Source organism: Balaenoptera borealis (assembly GCF_965194805.1).
Source record: "Balaenoptera borealis genome assembly, chromosome: 1".
NCBI classification, from domain to species: domain Eukaryota; kingdom Metazoa; phylum Chordata; class Mammalia; order Artiodactyla; family Balaenopteridae; genus Balaenoptera; species Balaenoptera borealis.
This window is the reverse complement of record NC_138860.1, coordinates 62,320,358-62,338,758: the sequence shown is the minus strand read 5'-3', so window position 1 is coordinate 62,338,758 and position 18,401 is coordinate 62,320,358. Positions and strand designations below refer to the sequence as shown.

Genomic DNA, 18,401 nt, shown 5'->3' with positions numbered 1-18,401 from the left:
TCAATATTTTAGTAAAACCCCTAGTCTGTGCTCTCTTCTCTACATGCACTCTATCCCTGGTTAATTGCATCATTTCCCATAGCATTTAATATCTCCTCTAAGTTGATGATTCCCAAATGTATATTGACAATCTGATTTTCTACCCTGAGTTATAGACTCCTGTGTCCAACTGCTTATTTGACTTCTTTTTGGTTATCTTTGGACATCTTAGGTTTAATGTGTCCAAACTGAAATTTAATTTATCCTCCTATCCTTCCCGTCTCACTAATCTCTTTCATCTTGGTCATTTCATATCTCAGTAAATTGTAACTACTGCTCATGTGCTTATTTTAATAGCCTGTGAGTTACTGATTCCTTGCTTTCCTTCATGTCCCACACCCAATCCATCAGCAAGTTCTGTTGGTTCTGTATCTAAAATATGTTCTACTTCTTTCCATCTTACATCATTTGTTGTCCACTAATTGATCTCTCTTCATTTACTCTTGTTCCCTTATAGTTTATTCTCCATGCAGCAGCCAGGATGAGTATCTTAAAATGTTAAATCAGGTTATATAGTTTTGTTGTCTAAAACCCCTCAAAGACTTCTAAATGCGTTTATAAATATAAATACAAGAGAAAAAACTCAAACTCCTTACTGTGGACCTAAAAGAACCTATATGGCTGGGCCCTTGCCTATCTCTAGCCTCATTTCATACCACATTCTCACTTCCTAATGATCATTATGCTCCAGCTGTACTGGTTTTCTTTCAGTTCCTTGAATGTGCCAAGTTTTCTTCTGCCTCTTTCTTTTGGATTCTGAGTCTTTGTACTTACTGATCTCTGTACCTGAGAAGCAGCTCTTCCTTTTTTATTGGTTCTCAGCTCCAATGTCACCCAAGGGAGGTCTTTGATAACTACTCTAGCTAGATTCATCTTCCTTTCCTATCCTCCCTAAAATTTTATTTTCTTTTATATAGCCCTATTTATTTCCTGAAAAGTACTTATTAAAATTTGTAATTATTTTATTTTTTATTCATTTGTTTATGACTTATTTTCTCTTGTTAGAAAATGCTCTCATAAAGACAGAGATTTTATTTATCTTGTTCTATGTAAGCCTCTTTTTCTTCCCAACAATAGTTACTCTTTAATGATACTGTTAAGACTGTTATCTTTAAGCTAGTATAACCTATATAGAATATTTAGCTATATTATAGTCTTTATAGTTTCAGTCCCATTTCATTCATTCTGGATGTTTCCAGTAGGCTCTGCAAATTTGATGATACCTAGGGAAGATGCTGTGAATGGACATCCAGTCATTTATTGCTTTTAGATCCATTATTTGCCCTCGGCTGTCCAGACCACATAAGACTGAATAGATATTTTTTCTTACTTTGTTCCAGAAATATTTTATGGAAATACTTGTAAAAAATCATTTTGATAAATGATAAAATCAAGACAGAAATATGGGTAGGAAGAAAAAATGGAGCCACAGTGAGGTGAATATATAAAATGCATACCTGAAGAATAGTGTATCTAGAGGGGGCCACAGAGTTGGCTTTGGGTATAGTAGCTGAATTAGGAAGATAAAATATACTAAAGTGGAATTTGAAGTCAGTTGGTAGATCTTTTTTTAAAATTTGGACATCTTCACCCTTCATATTCTTGAATTTTATTTTCATTCACATAGACCATTTGAAACTACATTCTATATACATAACCCAGAATCTAACATTTTGATTCTTATGTTATACATGGTCTTTTCTTGAATATTTAACAAAAGACTGTGCCTTTGAAAATATGGTTATAAGATTATCTATTTAAAAACCAGATAGGGGGCTTCCCTGGTGGCGCAGTGGTTGAGAATCCGCCTGCCAATGCAGGGGACACGGGTTCGAGCCCTGGTCTGGGAAGATCCCACATGCCGCGGAGCAACTGGGCCCGTGAGCCACAACTACTGAGCCTGCGCGTCTGGAGCCTGTGCTCCACAACAAGAGAGGCCGCGATAGTGAGAGGCCTGCGCACCGTGATGAAGAGTGGCCCCCGCTTGCCGCAACTAGAGAATACCCTCGCACAGAAACGAAGACCCAACACAGCCAAAAATAAATAAATAAATAAATAAATAAATAAATAATGCAAATGAAAAAGAAAAAAAAGAATTCAACAAGTATTTAAAAAAAAAAAAAACAGGTATGACTGTGAGCTGATAGGTTAAAACAAAATCTTCATAGTTTTATTTATAAAAAGTATTTCAAAGTAACTATAAAATATTTTTTTCTTTCTTAGTAATGCCTATCAGACATCACTTTTAGTTGTTTCTTAAACTAAGTCTAGAAATGTCTTCATTTTGTGTGTTATCTGTAATTTTTTTCCATGGTAAGGAGCTTCCTATAATGAGAGAATGTTAAATGAGGCATTCATTCCAGTGTGTTATAGTTTAATTGCCTCCTTTGGTCTTACTTTAGTCTAAGAAAGAGAAGGTGGTTTCTTTGGATTGGATGGGGATATCAGTACATACAAAACTCAGTTTTGGGGGCTCACCTTGAGAAGTGAGTCACCTAAAGGATCCATGTGTTTCTAATTAATGGACCACTCAGACCATGAGAATTGAATTTTTTTAAGATAGTGTTTCATGGCTTATGCGTGGATTCCTGCTTATTTACAAATTACTGTGTCTGCTCAGGTTTATACATTTATTTAGGTCCTTTCATAATCTTTATAGCTGAATTGAGCTCTGTAGAAAAATTCCTGGGGAAGTAAGAACTCTGTTGTATGGCATAGCAAAGCAAACCTTTCAAAGCCCAGATACTCAGTTTATAGTTTCCTTAAAGGGGATCAGGATCTAGTCAGATGAGATACAGGCAATTTAGAGATTAGAAACAAGTGGAAATATTAGGTTAGTGACTTCCACTTTGGGGAAACTAAAGAAGAGATCAGAGGAACTTGGAAGTTAGTAAAGGAGTGACCAGTTCTAGGAGAAAAAAAAACAAGGATCACCTGGACAAAGGAGCAAGTTGGGAGTGGGGGACAGTTGATAGCAAGCAGATAAAGTACCACCAAATTAGATATAAAAATAATCCAGTGTCCAGGACAAAAGACCTTATGTATTGGAAGAGAGGCAGGACTTGAGGTTAGAACCAAATAGACCTTTGTTGGGTCAACTATAGTTTATTGTTCTTTTCCATCAGTGGGAATTGTCATTAGGGAGACTAGCCTAGAGTCTTTCAGAAAAAAACAAGAAGAGCAAGGTTAGTAGTTTCAGGAGATGAAAGTACAAATTTCCCATTAGCAATTCCTGACTCTTTGTTGAGGATTTTTTTGTTATTGCTTTTAAAGTTCAACCCAAAGGTATTCAGTGTATTCACTTTCAATTTTGGCTAATGGTAACAAAAATTTGTTCTCCAAGCATTTATTCATATTACAAATTATATATGTTTGTTTATACATTCTTAAAAAGATGTAATGTGTATGTGTCTTATGTGCCTTTAATACTTCAAACTGCTAGCAGAACTATTTGTTTAGATTGGTATTTCTGCTTGGAATTTTTAATTCAATATTTGCCTCTCCTAGTTAGCTGCATGATGACTTCTTTCCCTAGCCTCATTTTTTTTTTTTTTTTTTAACTTGGTTGGGGAGACATACAACCAGCCTTCAAGTAAGCAAACAAATTCTTCTTTGAAAAGCACTGGGAGCATTGAATTAATGGTTCATGACATTATCATAACTAAATCTTTTTTTTTTTTTGTAACTAAATCTTAATTTTCCAAGTTATAGAGCACCACTGCTTATATTTAGAGCCTGCTATTGATTTGCTACATCACCTAGTGGGTCTAGGATGGAGACTCATATCCCCATAAAACATTTGGCAGTGCAAGAGAGAGGGTTTGAAACAACCATGAAGTTGGGTGAATTTTTTGTGATTTTTTTTTTTTTTCAGTTTTCTTAGCAAAACTTGACATATCTGTAATCTCTCTCTTTATGGTAATTTCTTTTGAAGTATAAAATGACAGACTTTATGGCTGCATAATAATGCTTTATTTTATGTTGCTAAAAGTGTTACTACTATGCTGACAGTAACTATGGGATATGTATATACCTAAAAAGAAGGCACTAGGGCTTCCCTGGTGGCGCAGTGGTTGAGAATCTGCCTGCCAATGCAGGGGACACGGGTTCGAGCCCTGGTCTGGGAAGATCCCACATGCCGCGGAGCAACTGGGCCCGTGAGCCACAGCTACTGAGCCTGCGCGTCTGGAGCCTGTGCTCCGCAACAAGAGAAGCCGCGATAGTGAGAGGCCCGCGCACCGCGATGAAGAGTGGCCCCCGCTTGCCGCAACTAGAGAAAGCCCTCGCACAGAAACGAAGACCCAACACAGCCATAAATAAATAAATAAATAAATATAAAATGCATTAAAAAAAATTTTTTTTTTTTAAAAAGAAGGCACTATACTATTGAGCGTCACAATTTATTTGTTAATGAATACTACCCTACTTGGTACTGGAGAATTTTCTAGGAGGAACTAGCAATGAAAGACTATGATGACACTTGAATTGTTAAACCTTAACTGCCAATTGCATAAAATTCTTTATAAACAGGGGACATGGTAACAAGAGGTTAGTGTCTCTGGCATGATTGATTCTGAAACAACAAACCAAATTTTACACTCTTATAATCTATATAAAAGAGGCTGAAAGTTATTTGGTAGTTTGTATAATTTGCTGTCAGTGTCAGTGAGAGAAATTCCATGTGCTCCCTCCATCAAATCTACAACTAATCTCTACTCATATACTCTGCCTCCTCTTTGGTTAGAGTGGATGACATTTTTATGCACCTATCTAAAGCCAATTCCTCCTCTTATCCACTGTAATTCACCTCCTTTGGTCTACTCAAGGACATCATTCCCGCATGTGCCCACTTCTCATTCATTATCTTTGTTCCTTCTCCCAATTAAACATTGTCCATCAGCATACAAACATATGTATTATCTCCCAAACTAAAACAAACAAACCTCCCTTGATTCTGTTCTCCCACCAACAATCAGCCGATTTCTCTGTTCCTCATTGGCAGCAGAACTTCTAGAAAAAATATATATGCTGTGTCCCTCTACTTCTTTACTTCCCCTTTCTCTTGAACCTGTTCCAGCCAGGTTTTGGCCCCTGTAACTTCACTGAAACGGCTCTTGTCAAGGTCTTCTTTGTGGTTAGTTCTCGGTCAGTATCTTTTTCATTGTATCAGCAGACACAACTGCTTACTTTATCCTTCTTGACACACTTTCATCACTGAGCTTACAAAACTTGGCTCACTCAGTTCTCCAGCCTCCTCACTGGATTCTCCTTACTCTTCCTGTTCTTCCTTCTCTTAAACACTGAAGTGTCCCAGAATTTAGTTCTTAGACTTCTTTACTTATTCTCTTAATGTGGCTTAAAGTAACATCATCAGTGACATCCAGATTTACTGGTGAATTCTAGACTATTACAGTGAGTCCCTACGCAGTTTCTCCACTCGGATATCTGTTAGTTCTTTTCTTCCCTCTAATACTACTTGCTCCTTCTCGATTCTTCCCGTCGCAATAAATGGCAACTCCATTTTTCCTGTTATCTACACCAAAAACTTTGGGATCACTCTGCATCCAAACTATCAGCAAATTTTTCTCCCATTACCTGTAGTATATATCCCGCATCCAGATATACTTCCCCCTCTGAACATTAGTGTTTGCTCTTTCCTTTGCCTGGAACACTCTTCCTCCAGATATCCATGTGGTTTACTCCTTCACATCCTTGAGGTCTTTGTTCAAAAATCATCTTAGGAGGAGAAGCCTTCCCTTATGACCATACATAAAACAACCACCACTCCTCCACAATCTTCATCACCCTGACCTTACCCTGCCCCATTCACTTCATAGTAGTTATCCCTACTTGACACAGATAAATGCATACATGTATATTATATATGTGTGTGTATGTGTGCAGTGATGTCTGTTTTCCTCTCAAAACAAATGAGTAGGGACTATTTTTTTGTTCAATGTTTCATTTATCCCCAGAGCCTAAAACAATGCCTCATACCTAGTAGGTACTCAGTATTCTCTGCAGAATTTCATGTTATACTATTTTTATTTTTTATCTGTGACCACTGCCTCAGATAAAGTTTAAGAAAATGTTAAAGATTATGTATTTTTCAGCTCAAAAGAAAAAGTAAATGATAATTCCAACATAAAAAGAAACATTTTAGCTGAAAAATGTAAAACTTTTACTTTTTAAAGGGCTCTCTACTAATAAATTTCAAGAGTTATTTCCAAATGCATAACTTTTTCATAATCTTAATTATTATTTGATTGAAATTAGTAGTTTTTGTATATAGAGTAAATGAGATAACTGATATTTTTCAATTTTTCTTAGTATTGTAAAAAGAGATGCAATTAGGAAAGGAATGTTCACTTTTAAATGTTTTGCTTATGGAAGATTTTACTTTCATTCCGTTTAATTACTTAAATACCCTTAGAGAACTCTATGTGTCTAATTCATCATAGTTAAATAGAAGCATTCGGGTGTGTAAGTATGTATAGTTGATCATAATTTAATGATCAGTAATTTTTTGAGTCATTTGTTTTTAGTATTCCTCTATGAGACATGTGTTTTATTTATACCCTTCTGTCTTTAATGTATAATCAGATTCTTGCTGTGTTCTGTTGTATTACTATCTTTTCACCTTTCTTTTCCTATCTGTGTCAGAATTTCTAAGGGGGCCTGAGATAGCTTTGCTGCGTAAGCGCCTGCAACAACTGAGGCTTAAGAAGGCTGAGCAGCAGAGGCAGCAGGAGCTAGCTGTGCGCGCCCAGCAGCAGCCTTCCACTTCTGATCAGGCTTCTCGGGAGGGCTCTGCACAGGACCCTCAGGCTTCAGGTTGTTCATGTCAAGTGTCCTTAAGCAGCTGGTAGCGTTGGTTTCTTAACTCTGCTGCTGTGTAATAAGATGCTTCCCTTTTCCCCTTCCAAAGAAAGCGGATGCGCTTGCAGCTTTTCCCTCCGTTTCTTGCATATGGTGAAATTTATCATCACACGGCTAGAGGGACAGATTGGCAGCAGCACTTGCTAGAGAGGCAAATATAAAATAGTCCATTATTTTATTTGTAGTTGTGGAGAAGGGCAAATATTTATTACTTTTATGGCTAATGAGATACTATGTAATAATCTAGTGAACTTAGAGCCTACATTGATAGTTCTATTGAAATTTCCTATATGCTGAAATGCTATCTGTGCTTATGGCTCCTAGCTCCTCTTCTTTTTTTTTTTTTTGCTTTGAAAGTTAACCAGTATTTCTATTCCCATATAAACCTAGTAATGCTAGATTTTAGAATTATAATGTTGTTTGGCCGTTCTAGCATGCTGACTCAATCATCCCCTTCTGTAATTATTTGAAATTTTTCAATATTTGCTTACTTATTCCTCCAACACATAATCAACTTTCTGGTATACAGGGCAGCAAAAATATTCCAGTTTTATGTTCCTGTTTTTTTGCGATAAAACTCTGATAAGACAGTAATAATCTGTGCCACTCTCTTTTTCATTGAGTATTTTAGTGGCTCAAGTTATTTTTATGGCCAAAAAGCTCATGATGCTCAATAAACATTTGTTGAAAGAATTAGTGAAAGATATCGCATAAAATAATCTGTCAACTTAATTCTTTCAAGATGGATAGTAGATACTATGTATCCTGTACTATAGGTACTATAGTAGGTGCTGTCATACTAATGAGATTATACTACTTTGATACACTTTGTTTTGGCACCCTAAGGAGTGATGAGTTGGGAATTAATCACTTTGAGAACTCTGATTAAATTACTTGGAATTAATCTGTATATTGGTAGAACTGGACAACCTCCACTTTATAAATATCTGTTCCACTAAGTGCTGTGGTGATAAAAGCATATTATGTAATACCATGGTGAAATAAAATAGATTTAAATAACTGCAATATAGGTATGATGTTTGGAACAAATTATGGACCTGATTTTTAACTTATTATTATATTAATGGAGAGAATATCAGTCAAGCAAAGAAGATGTCTCTCTCTCTGTCTTTTTTTGTTTTTTTCTATAGAGAAATCTTTTCCTACACTTAAAACTAACAAAGTTTGATTAGATTACAGCTGTGACATTTAATAATAATACATTTTGCTATGCTTTTGTGCTGTGTATAAAACTCTAGCTCGGGTTTTAAAAGTAAAAATATATAACATATAAAACAATAAGAAGGAAGATAAAGTATCCCTACATGTATAAATATTTTTTAAATACTGAAGTTTAGCAGATAACAAACCAAGTATTAAAGTGAATTTGAGTATAAAGCAAAACTGTCTACATTATCAGTAGGGAAATGTACATTGTGGACATTAGGAAAATATTGACACTCAGTCTTTATATTTAGTTTATCAATTTGAATCAAAGCAAGTTCTTTTTAGAATCAGAAAGCTTTAGGGTGATTATATGGTCTTTGTAAAATAAGATGCTGTTTTCCCAACTCTAAGCATCATTCTTATTAAATAGTACCTAGTTTGATAACCAGTATATTTTAAAAAGCCAAAGCTGAGTTAGATGCCTTGCCAGTTTTGAAGTTGAGAAACATGTTATCTTAATTTTGTTATTAAACAACTTACTTGGGCTGCTGAGGCTGCCCACGTGGACCAATCTTAGAGGCCCTTAGTGCTGTCACTCAGCGTATGTTGCTCCCTTCACCTACAAGGTGAAACACGTCATCTATATCATACGCTTTTAACATAGCATTCATATGAGACCCCTAGTAAGTCTAACCTGTAACATGGCCTGGGTTCATTTGTTAGTGTTAACTTTTATCTTATTCTGTCCTCACATGTTAGGAACACTATTTGGTAATTAAAAACTTTAAGAACAGTTAAATAATGTATTGTTAGTTTGTTACAAAGGATAACTAATAAAGTATATATATATTTTGTCCATTTAGTAAATTTTGGATGTGAGGAAAGATGAGTTGACTTAATGCAAAATTCTTCATTTCAGAACATTCAAATTATAAAAATACAGAATAGGAATTAAATTTATGAAATTCAACAGGGAGATAGGTTTTCTTTGAATAACAATTAGCAAAACATTTTCTTATACTTCATGATGTATGAATACAATTTTGTGTATGTGTATTATGGACATTAATTGATCCATTCACTCATGCTAGATGTTACTACTAAAATCATCAATATAGAATAGCACAGAATTAACATTCTAGATTTTAACTTTTTAACAGTAGAAGACTGTGCAATTCTCATAAAACATTTTCCCATTATATGTTGTTGTCTTCACAGTGTCAGCAAGTGATGATACTGTCAATAAATGATACTTCTATCATTTTCTCACCTATTTAAGCCTTTTAGGTATAAGATATTCAAAGGAGACATTAATGTGATTTGGAAACCAAGAAATTTTAACCAGTGTAGAATTTCTGAATGATTACATTGTCTGATAAATATTTTATTCTCTTTTCAAAATATAGGACTCGTGAGAATATTTTGTGAAAGGCTAAGTGTAAGATGAATCTACCTAATACCTAATTTCTGTAGGAAAATGGGATCAAGCCATCAAGCCATTTTATAGAAATAATCTACATTTGAATGAGATCAAATGGGAAGGCACCTGATGCCAATATTTCTTGGCGGTTGAAAACTAAAACATCATTCCAAGGCACCAAGTGCTATTTAAAATGAGCTAAGTAAGATAGATGTTAAGATACGTTTAAACAATGGTTTCCCCCCCCTTTTTTTCAGCTGTGAAATCAGAACTTCATGGAGAAGTTCTAATATAAAATACATAAAAGTGACAGTGTTGTGATTGAACATAAAGAGAGTTAAGAAATGACAGCCCAACTCCTTGTCCTTCTTGCCACCCCCAAGCCACCTCTGCTCTCTGAAGCACACTTTGAACACCACTCCTCTAAAAGAATTTTTGACACCTGTAAATGATAATTATTCATAGCTAATTTCCAAAATTTTTATTTTTCAAAGTCAGTATATATACTTTTAAAATATTTTCACTTTAGTTTTTTAAAAAAAGTGCGTTTTTTTCTAGGCTTTTAGGAAATACATCACAACTCATTTCTAGTCTTTCAGTTTTTTTTTTTTTAAATCATAAAGAGATGAATTTACCTTCATCAGATCACTGCCTGGGTGTTAGACTGGCTGAGTTCTTGTCCCTGGCCCTATGACAAATGACCTTGGGCAGGTCATTTGGCTGCTTTATGCCTCAGTTTCCCAATTATTGATTTATTTAAGTAGCGTGGCCTGCCATAATTTATAGAGATGGCATAAGGATGGGATGGAGAATACTGTATAAAGTTTTTATACTCCTAAGTAGAGCAGTACACATAGTAATGGACTATCTTAATTATAGTGACTTTAACTAACTACCTCAAGATGTCCTCATTTTACAGCCATGTAAGGTTGATAGCATTCAGGGTTTTGAATGAGCTGTATGTATGTTTATCAGATGAATGCCGTACATAGCTATGGCAGAGGCATTCAGCATATGGCTGATTTTAAACCCAACTCTTTTTTTCCATTTCAGGTCCCCTGAAGTCATGGGTTGCTGGCTCCTGCTCAGAGTGACGACACCCTGTGGAGTCTGCTGGTACTGGCCCAACCACCACAGAGCCCCACTGGAGCATGGAGCCAGCCTAGAGAGGGTGTCAGGTAGGAACTGTTTTTTCACTTTATGGCACGGTTTTGCCGATTGGAAAAGAAAAAAGTAAATTTTATACCCCTTAAAGGGTATAAAACATTGGTGAATATTTTAAAGGGCTTTTCAAAACTGAGCCATATTGGAAAAAATCAGCACTTACCCGGTCCTGTGCAAGCAGGCTCTATACAACATCCAGTTCCCCACAATGTCCATGATGTCAGTTACACGTAGCACTTCTCAAATGGATGCGTTTGACCCAGGTGTTTAGTGATTATAATAACATAAGCAGTTAGTAAATCAGATGTAATGTTGACATAGTTCTGCAAGTATTTCTTAACTACTTTGAATGATAGGGTCCTGAACAAAACAGTGATGGGTCTCTTGGCACTTTAAATGCAGGACCATGCTCCATGTTTTTCAGAACAGCCTCCTATCATCATTTTTCATTCAACACCATGTTTCTGAAAAACAAGCAAGTAATAACATATATGCTGTCTAAGTAGTTTACATGGATTATCTCATTACATCTTCACAAGAACAGTATGTGGTAGATATTGTAATTATCCCCATTCTACAGATGGAGAAACTGAGACTTAGAGACGTTAAATAACTTGCCCACGGTTACAGTATTACTGAGTAGGAAAGCCAGATTTGAACCCAGGGGAGTCTGACTAAAGAGTCCTTGTTACTTAGATTATAATTCCTTATTTTTTTCTACAGTTGAAAAAGTTCAGATGTCCAGGGGCTAAAGAAGTTTCTCAAAACTAAAACACGAAATTTTTGGAGATACACAGTAATTAACCATGAGACACCTTGAGCTTAGACTGAAGGAGCTTTTGCTTAAAGTTTATCTCTACTTTAAAAATAATAATAATCTAAGACATTTCCAATAGGCTGACCAACTGTATTGCATTTTGTAATAAATTATCATTGGACCATATGGTCAGATTTTTATTTTGTGATAGTGCTTTCTAGAAGACATTTCACAGAAAGAAGGAATAGAGTATGCAAACACTGAAGCAATCAGCATTGAACTAATACTTGTTTGTTTTTTTAATATTAGATATTCTGATGATTATTGTGTTAACATTTGGAAATACTTCTGTAAGTTGGAAATTATGGGTATTGTATTTCTGAATATCTAGTGATATAGAAACATTTTACTTCAAATGTTTTATGTGACAGGAAAGTAATCCTTCCAAAAACAGTTGCATGGTACCCAAAATTAAAAATAGAATGGAAGCAATGATGAAGAAGGATTTCTTCTTAAAGATTGGTCTTCAACATGGAAAGAACGACAGCTCCCCAGATATACACAATATCTGTGACAGACTGTAAAACCAAAACGGAAGCCCTTTTAGCTTAATATCTTTCTGTCTTAACCTAAACTTTGTTAACATTTTAAATACTTCAAGAGTTTGAAAACACACAATTTTGTGGAGATGATAGCATTCTAGATCCTTTCTCAATGTGTTTTATTTAAAAGCTTACATAAGATGCACTTTAATAAGATTTGTACATTCCATAATATTCATGAAAATATTAAATATTTGAAAAAAGATTGCTTGGAGAGTTGTTAGTTTTCTGAGGCTTCTTAATGAGAGTATAATGAAATGTATAACAAATCCAAAGGGATAAAAAATATTTCATAAGAGGCTTTCTAGGAAGATTTTCCAATATTTATTTCACTGTGACTCACATTTTTATTGTTTTTCTTAAAGAATATCATTTTGTTTGTCTCTAAAGACTGACTCATCTGCTCTTCAGAAAGAGCATAGATAGGAATGTTGTATCTAACTCTGAGATGGATATTTGAGAAGTCTTAGAAAAGCAAAGCAAAGCATGGCTAGATTAGGGAACCGATTAAAATACTATCATTCCTACTTTCTTTTTTGTGTAATACAGATTTGTTGAGCTGAATATTCTGATGAAGAGGTGATAAGTAAGGATACTTTAAGTAAAAGCTATTATTTAAATAACGATCATGCTTTATCAAAATCTAGTAATACAAAAATTTATGAGCACACTGGTTATCTCAGAAGGTAGACAATTTAAAATTGATACCAGTAGTCCCAGTAGCAGGATTCAGACTTTTTAACGTGTACAAATTGAAGCAGTCAAGTGGTATAAAATTGCTAAGAATCAAGGATATTTTGGAAAACTTTTAGCTATTGAGTTAAGGACACTCTTAAATCAAAATACTTACCTTTGGGGGAATAATGTGCCATTATGAATAGAAACCGATCAGTCAAAAGTGCAGAGTTTTTGTTTTATTAACAACATTTGCTACGAACAGAGCATAGGCTGTTAGAAACTAGGAATTATTCTTACAGTTAGTGGACAGCTATGCTTGCTATCCGCATTTTCCCTCTTCCTGTAGCTTCACTAGCGCACTAGAACCCAAGCCCGGAATAGTAGCCACCTCCTTCTGTTCCCCAGTGCCTTTCTTAGTTACCAGGTCCCTGGGATGACCAGGAAGGAAGGAGAGCGTTGGATCTAAAAATGTGACTTGTCCTCTGTCACATAGCTAATTATTGTCAAACCAGGGTTGGAATCAACACTGACTAACTCTAGACCGGTGCTTTTTCCATTTTATCATGCTGCCTTTCGTTATACCAGTGTTTTTCAAGCAATAGAACCCATTTATTTACAAAACAAATTATTTTACATAGAAACTCAGTATATCCAAAGGATAAAAATAAAATGTTCTGTTTGAAGCCAAGGTGGAAAGCATGAAGCCCAGACCATAAGCCTTCTCGTTGCCTCTCTTTTCCTTTTCTCACCAGGCACCTAAAGAAACCTAAGCCTTCACAGTACAGTTTTAATATGCACAACATACCATAGAGTTTTAAAAGTTATCTATGTTTCTGTAATGGTAATTACTTCATTGAATATTTCTCTTATAAACTATTTTCTTTGTCTTAAATCTTCACTGGAGCTCTTTTTTCAGCTCAAGATAACATCTAGCTAAGTGTAGTGAACATCTTATTTCAGGCTCTGAATCCTCCAATCCTAAATGAAAGCCATCTTGAGGAGCTGGAGAGAGGGTTTGAGAAGGACAAGGAGTCTTCCTTTTAGTGAGGGAGATACACTGTTTCTATTTTATCTACCTTGCACCTTGTGCCTGTGCTAAATGAATTTGATAAATGGTATATGCATGGAAGTAGAAGAATATTTTCTCAACTCATTCTCAAAGTTGCTAAATGCTTGCCTGGAATAACATATCTTAAGCACATGGCCCTGCTTACTCACTGCTTGGGAAACACACCACAGTACTTACTTCTATTCCCCAACCTTATACATTTGTTTCTTAAGCTTAGAGATGATCATAACATTGCTGTGCAGTTTTCTGCTGCTTACTTTTAAGTTGAAATCTCATTTTTGTTTCAGATTCTCCTTCTTCTGTGGTTAACAAACAGCTCGGATCCATGTCACTTGACGAGCAACAGGGTGCGTGCAACAGGAGATGCGCTATGCCCATCCATCCATAGTTTTATTGCAATGCATAAACCAAGCTCTCTCTCACTTTTTCAAAGCATTTCATTTTGATTATGGTCTGATAGTCAGTATTTTGTGGGCTGAATTACCTTAGGTGGCATTATGCACAAAGGGCCTCCTTGGCCTATACAAATTATTTTCTGTATAAGCTAATTTCTACCTTTGGCCCTTTATGCCAACTTTGGAATCTCTTCCTGTAATAGTATTATAATGGATATAATATCGATCCTTTTTTTAATTCTATCTATCGTAAAATTGTGTAGAACTGTGGATGTGAGGTTAGCATATTACCTAGTGGCTAATTTAGAAAAAGTTATTTGAATATAGTAATGTTCTGTATTACTGCATTGCTATAATAATGATACTTGATTTTATGTCTCACTTATCTGGTAGTTAAACTCCTGATAGCTTTAACCTTAAGGAATACAATTATGAATGCAGAGATAAGCTCCAAAGCCACCAATCAGAAGGGAAAATAGCTTCCACTTCCCCTTGCACTCTTGAAGTAGGAGAGGTATAGAATCCACCTTGAAGCCTTGAGCGGAGGCTGATGAAGCAGATTTTACAAATATTTTTAAAAAATTAGAAAAGAATAACTTAGCACTGTAGCTGTAAGCTTTAGTTGGCTAAAAGTTTACATATGTAGGATGACTCATTGGTCAACAGTATCGGGGAAATGAAATATTGATGAAGTACCTATTTAGTGTGAAATAGATCTAATTTTAACTGTCTTCTTAGAGAATTATTCAGAAACTAATTTTGAAACAAATTAGAAAACTTATGTACATCTGATCTTACTATTCTTTATAGACCTGAGTTGACAGATATTTGCTATAGATTTTTCTGTTCTTGAGAATGAATGAATGAATTAGTAAATGAATTTGAGAACTAAGAAATTATGTGTGCTTTATCTTTATACATTTATTGTAGAGGTATTATCAGTTAAGAATAATTAAGGTATAAAACAATTATAGCGTTATATTATAATATATTTTACTACTGTTTAAAACTGCTCTCTAATGAAATAATCTGTTTTTGGTAAGGCTATATGCATGTAAATACTACCAGAGGGTTTGTAGCCAAATTCATATTTTATTTAATCTTACAGAATAATTTCCATAGAATTATATTGAATATTTAAGTTGGTAATTAATGTACATATGTTATGGCATATGACAGAAAGAGATGAGAATAAAGGATAACTCCCATATTTTTGCCATCAATGCCTGGGTAAATGATGGTGCCATTTACTAGGGTAAACTAGTTCGGAGGCAGAAATCAAAAGGTTCTTTATTTTTTTGGCCATGTAAAGTATGATATGCCTTTTAGTCATATGAGTAGAGATGTTATATAAAAGGTCAGATATTGCATAGGTTTGGCAGAAGCTGCATGACGATAGACCGTCATCAATGTAGCTTTGCAATAAGTTCTCTGAGCAGAAATGTTCTAATGACAGTATATCCAAATGAATTAAATCCTGAGCTTTTACATGCCTTTTTGTTCAGCAGGATGACATCTTTTAAAGTACTGGGGACTTCTACATTATAGGCTTATATTACCTAAAGATAACCTCTACTATACAAGTTAACAGAAACTTCCCACAACTGTCTTTCTCACCTGGACTAATGCAGTAACCTCTTAACTGGTTTCGTCACATCCACTCAGGCTGTATCTCTTCTCTACCAACAGCCAGAGTGAACTTCTAAAAATGTAAATCTAATCATGTCTTTCATCTGCCTAAAACATTTAAACTGTGTCCATTTGCCCTTAGGCAGTCTAAATCCATACCACTTGGCTTGCAGAACTGTATGTGACCTGGCCCCTTCCCTCACTCACTAAGCTCTTGCCAATTAAGCCTTCTTTCAATTTTTCTAACACTCTAAGCTCGTTTCCCTCTCAAATCTCTTGTATATGGTATTCCCTCTACCAAAAATGCTTTTCCCTTTAGCAACTTCTACTCATCAAAACTCACTTAGATATTACTTTCCCAAAAGTAATATGACATTCTAATCTGAAATAGTTCTCCCCTCTTTTTCTCTTTGTGACCTGCTATATTCCTTCGTTGCATTTGTCAAAATTTGTAATCATACGTTTATTTAAGGGATTGTTTGTTTAACTGCCTATCTTTCTCCATATTCTCTAAATGTTTTCATTCACTATAATATATTCAGTGCCTAACATCATATCTGTTTTCATTAAACAGTAAATACTTGTTGAATGAATGAGTAAATCAGTTCTTTAAGCAGTGGGATGCTATAGAAATTATTCCAGTTTGGGAGAAACATGACCAGATTTATGTCTTAGATCATTTTGGCAGCTTTATAGATGCCTGATTGGAAGGGAATAAAATTGAAAACAGCAAGACTACATGAGAGGCTATTGCAATAGGCCAGGTGAGAGATGATGAGGGGTCCAATCTAAGGTGATAGCAGTGGGAAATGAGGAGAATAGACAGATTTTTTAAAATATTTAAGAGCTGGAATTGATGGGACTTTGATTAGTTATTAAAAATGAGAGAATGATATCCAGGTGTCTTGATAACGGTGATAGATAGTAATACTGAACCAAGATAGGGATTTCAGGAGAAACAGCCGGTTATAGGGGGGAAAAGGTACATGCGATTTTCTTGATATGTTGAGTTTGAAGTACCTTTGGACATCCAAATGGAGAAATATCATAGACAGTTGGATGGAGATATGATATGTTTCTGGAAGTCACCAGAGAAGCCTGAGATGGAGATAAAAATTAGGAATCGTCAATTTACAGATAACAGTTGAAACCACAAGAGTGGATAAAATTGTCTAGGAATAGAGGTTAAAGTGAAAAGAGGAAAGTCTATGCTACAGGGAGCAAGCAGAGAAAAGTATCTGGCTAAGGAGACAGGAAAGGAACGGTCAGAGAAATAGGGCAGAAGAGTGCCATAACCAAAGTCAGGAGAAAAGAAAAGTTCAAGGAGGAACTGGTCAGTAGTGCATTGTGAAGCAGTGAAAGGACAGAGAAATGTTTTTGAATTTGGCACCGTGTGGGTTACTGACTGCTTCGGCACTGCAGTTACATGTGGAGGCAGAAGCCAGATAGCAGTGGTTTGAGGAGGAAGATTTTTTTTAAAAAAGTGGACACATTGGTATGTAGATGACTTTCAATAAGCTCAATTAAGAATGAAAAGGTAGAGAAAAGGTAACGTCTGGGAGGGAGTTATAATTTCAGAACTGAGCATGTTTATAAAATAAGAAAGAATCTTTGTAGAAGAGGTTAAAGGTATAGGGAATAGTTGATGTCCCCAGGTAGGCTATTATTTCAAGTTTTAATCTTTGTCAAGACCCTTGTTCTCTATTTTACCCTGTAGAATGGAAAAAGTGGTACATTTAATAAGTTTTTTCCTGAATATATCTCTAATGATTATTTTAAGCATATTTTAAATGTCTTTTTCATACTTTTAAAAGACACTAATATATTTTTTAATTGATAATTCTGTTTTATACTTACCTGACATTATTCATCTTCCAGGTGTCCAGGTGCTTTTACATGTTGCTTAATTTAATTTCCCATAGTAGTTCATAGGTTTTCTTTCTTTTTTTTTTTTTTTTTTAATTTATTTTTTGGCTGTGTTGGGTCTTCGTTGCTGCGTACGGGATTTTCTCTAGTTGCGGTGAGCGGGATCTGCTTTTCGTTGCGGTGCGACGTCTTCTCATTGCGGTGGCCTCTCTTTTGAGGAGCACGGGCTCTAGGCGAGCGGGCTTCAGTAGTTGTGGCTCGCAGACTCAGTAGTTGTGGCTCGTGGGCTCTAGAGCACAGGCTCAGTAGTTGTGGCACACGGGCTTAGTTGCTCCGCAGCATGTGGGATCTTCCTGGACCAGGGATAGAACCTGTCCCCTGCATTGGCAGGTGGATTCTTAACCACTGCGCCACCAGGGAAGTCCTAGATTTTCTTTATTTTGAGGGATTACTAGGCTAAAAATGTTACTAATAAAATTTTTTAAATTGTAATGGACTTGTTTCATTGAAAAGATTTCTTTAAATAATTATATATACATTATTGAACTGGTTGATTGCAAACAGTGTTTTTGCTTATTTATCTTGAATTTTTTAAAAAAGCACCACACTTTGTCTAATTTATTTATTGTAAACCTTAAAGACCATAAATGCAGCTGCCTGGTTGCCTCAATAGATTTTATTTTCTTTTATCAAAATATTTTTTAAAGAAATAAATGATAGGGAAATAAGTGTACAG

At 35.3% G+C, this 18,401-nt stretch overlaps 1 protein-coding gene across 10 annotated transcripts in view; it reads left to right on the top strand.

The window, feature by feature from the left end:
* DCAF6 (DDB1 and CUL4 associated factor 6) overlaps window positions 1-18,401 on the top strand; it is a 166,180-nt gene that overhangs the window by 89,564 nt on the left and 58,215 nt on the right. For 3 of the 10 annotated variants that reach the window (XM_082360632.1, XM_082360629.1, XM_082360631.1), the window contains exons 11-12: window positions 6,703-6,873; window positions 14,063-14,122. The exons of 4 other annotated variants lie outside the window; for them this stretch is intronic. In XM_082360632.1, coding sequence (XP_082216758.1) covers window positions 6,703-6,873; window positions 14,063-14,122 — 231 coding nt within the window. The remainder of the gene's footprint in view (window positions 1-6,702; window positions 6,874-14,062; window positions 14,123-18,401) is intronic. 3 more of the 10 variants (XM_082360633.1, XM_082360636.1, XM_082360634.1) reach the window with 1 other exon arrangement.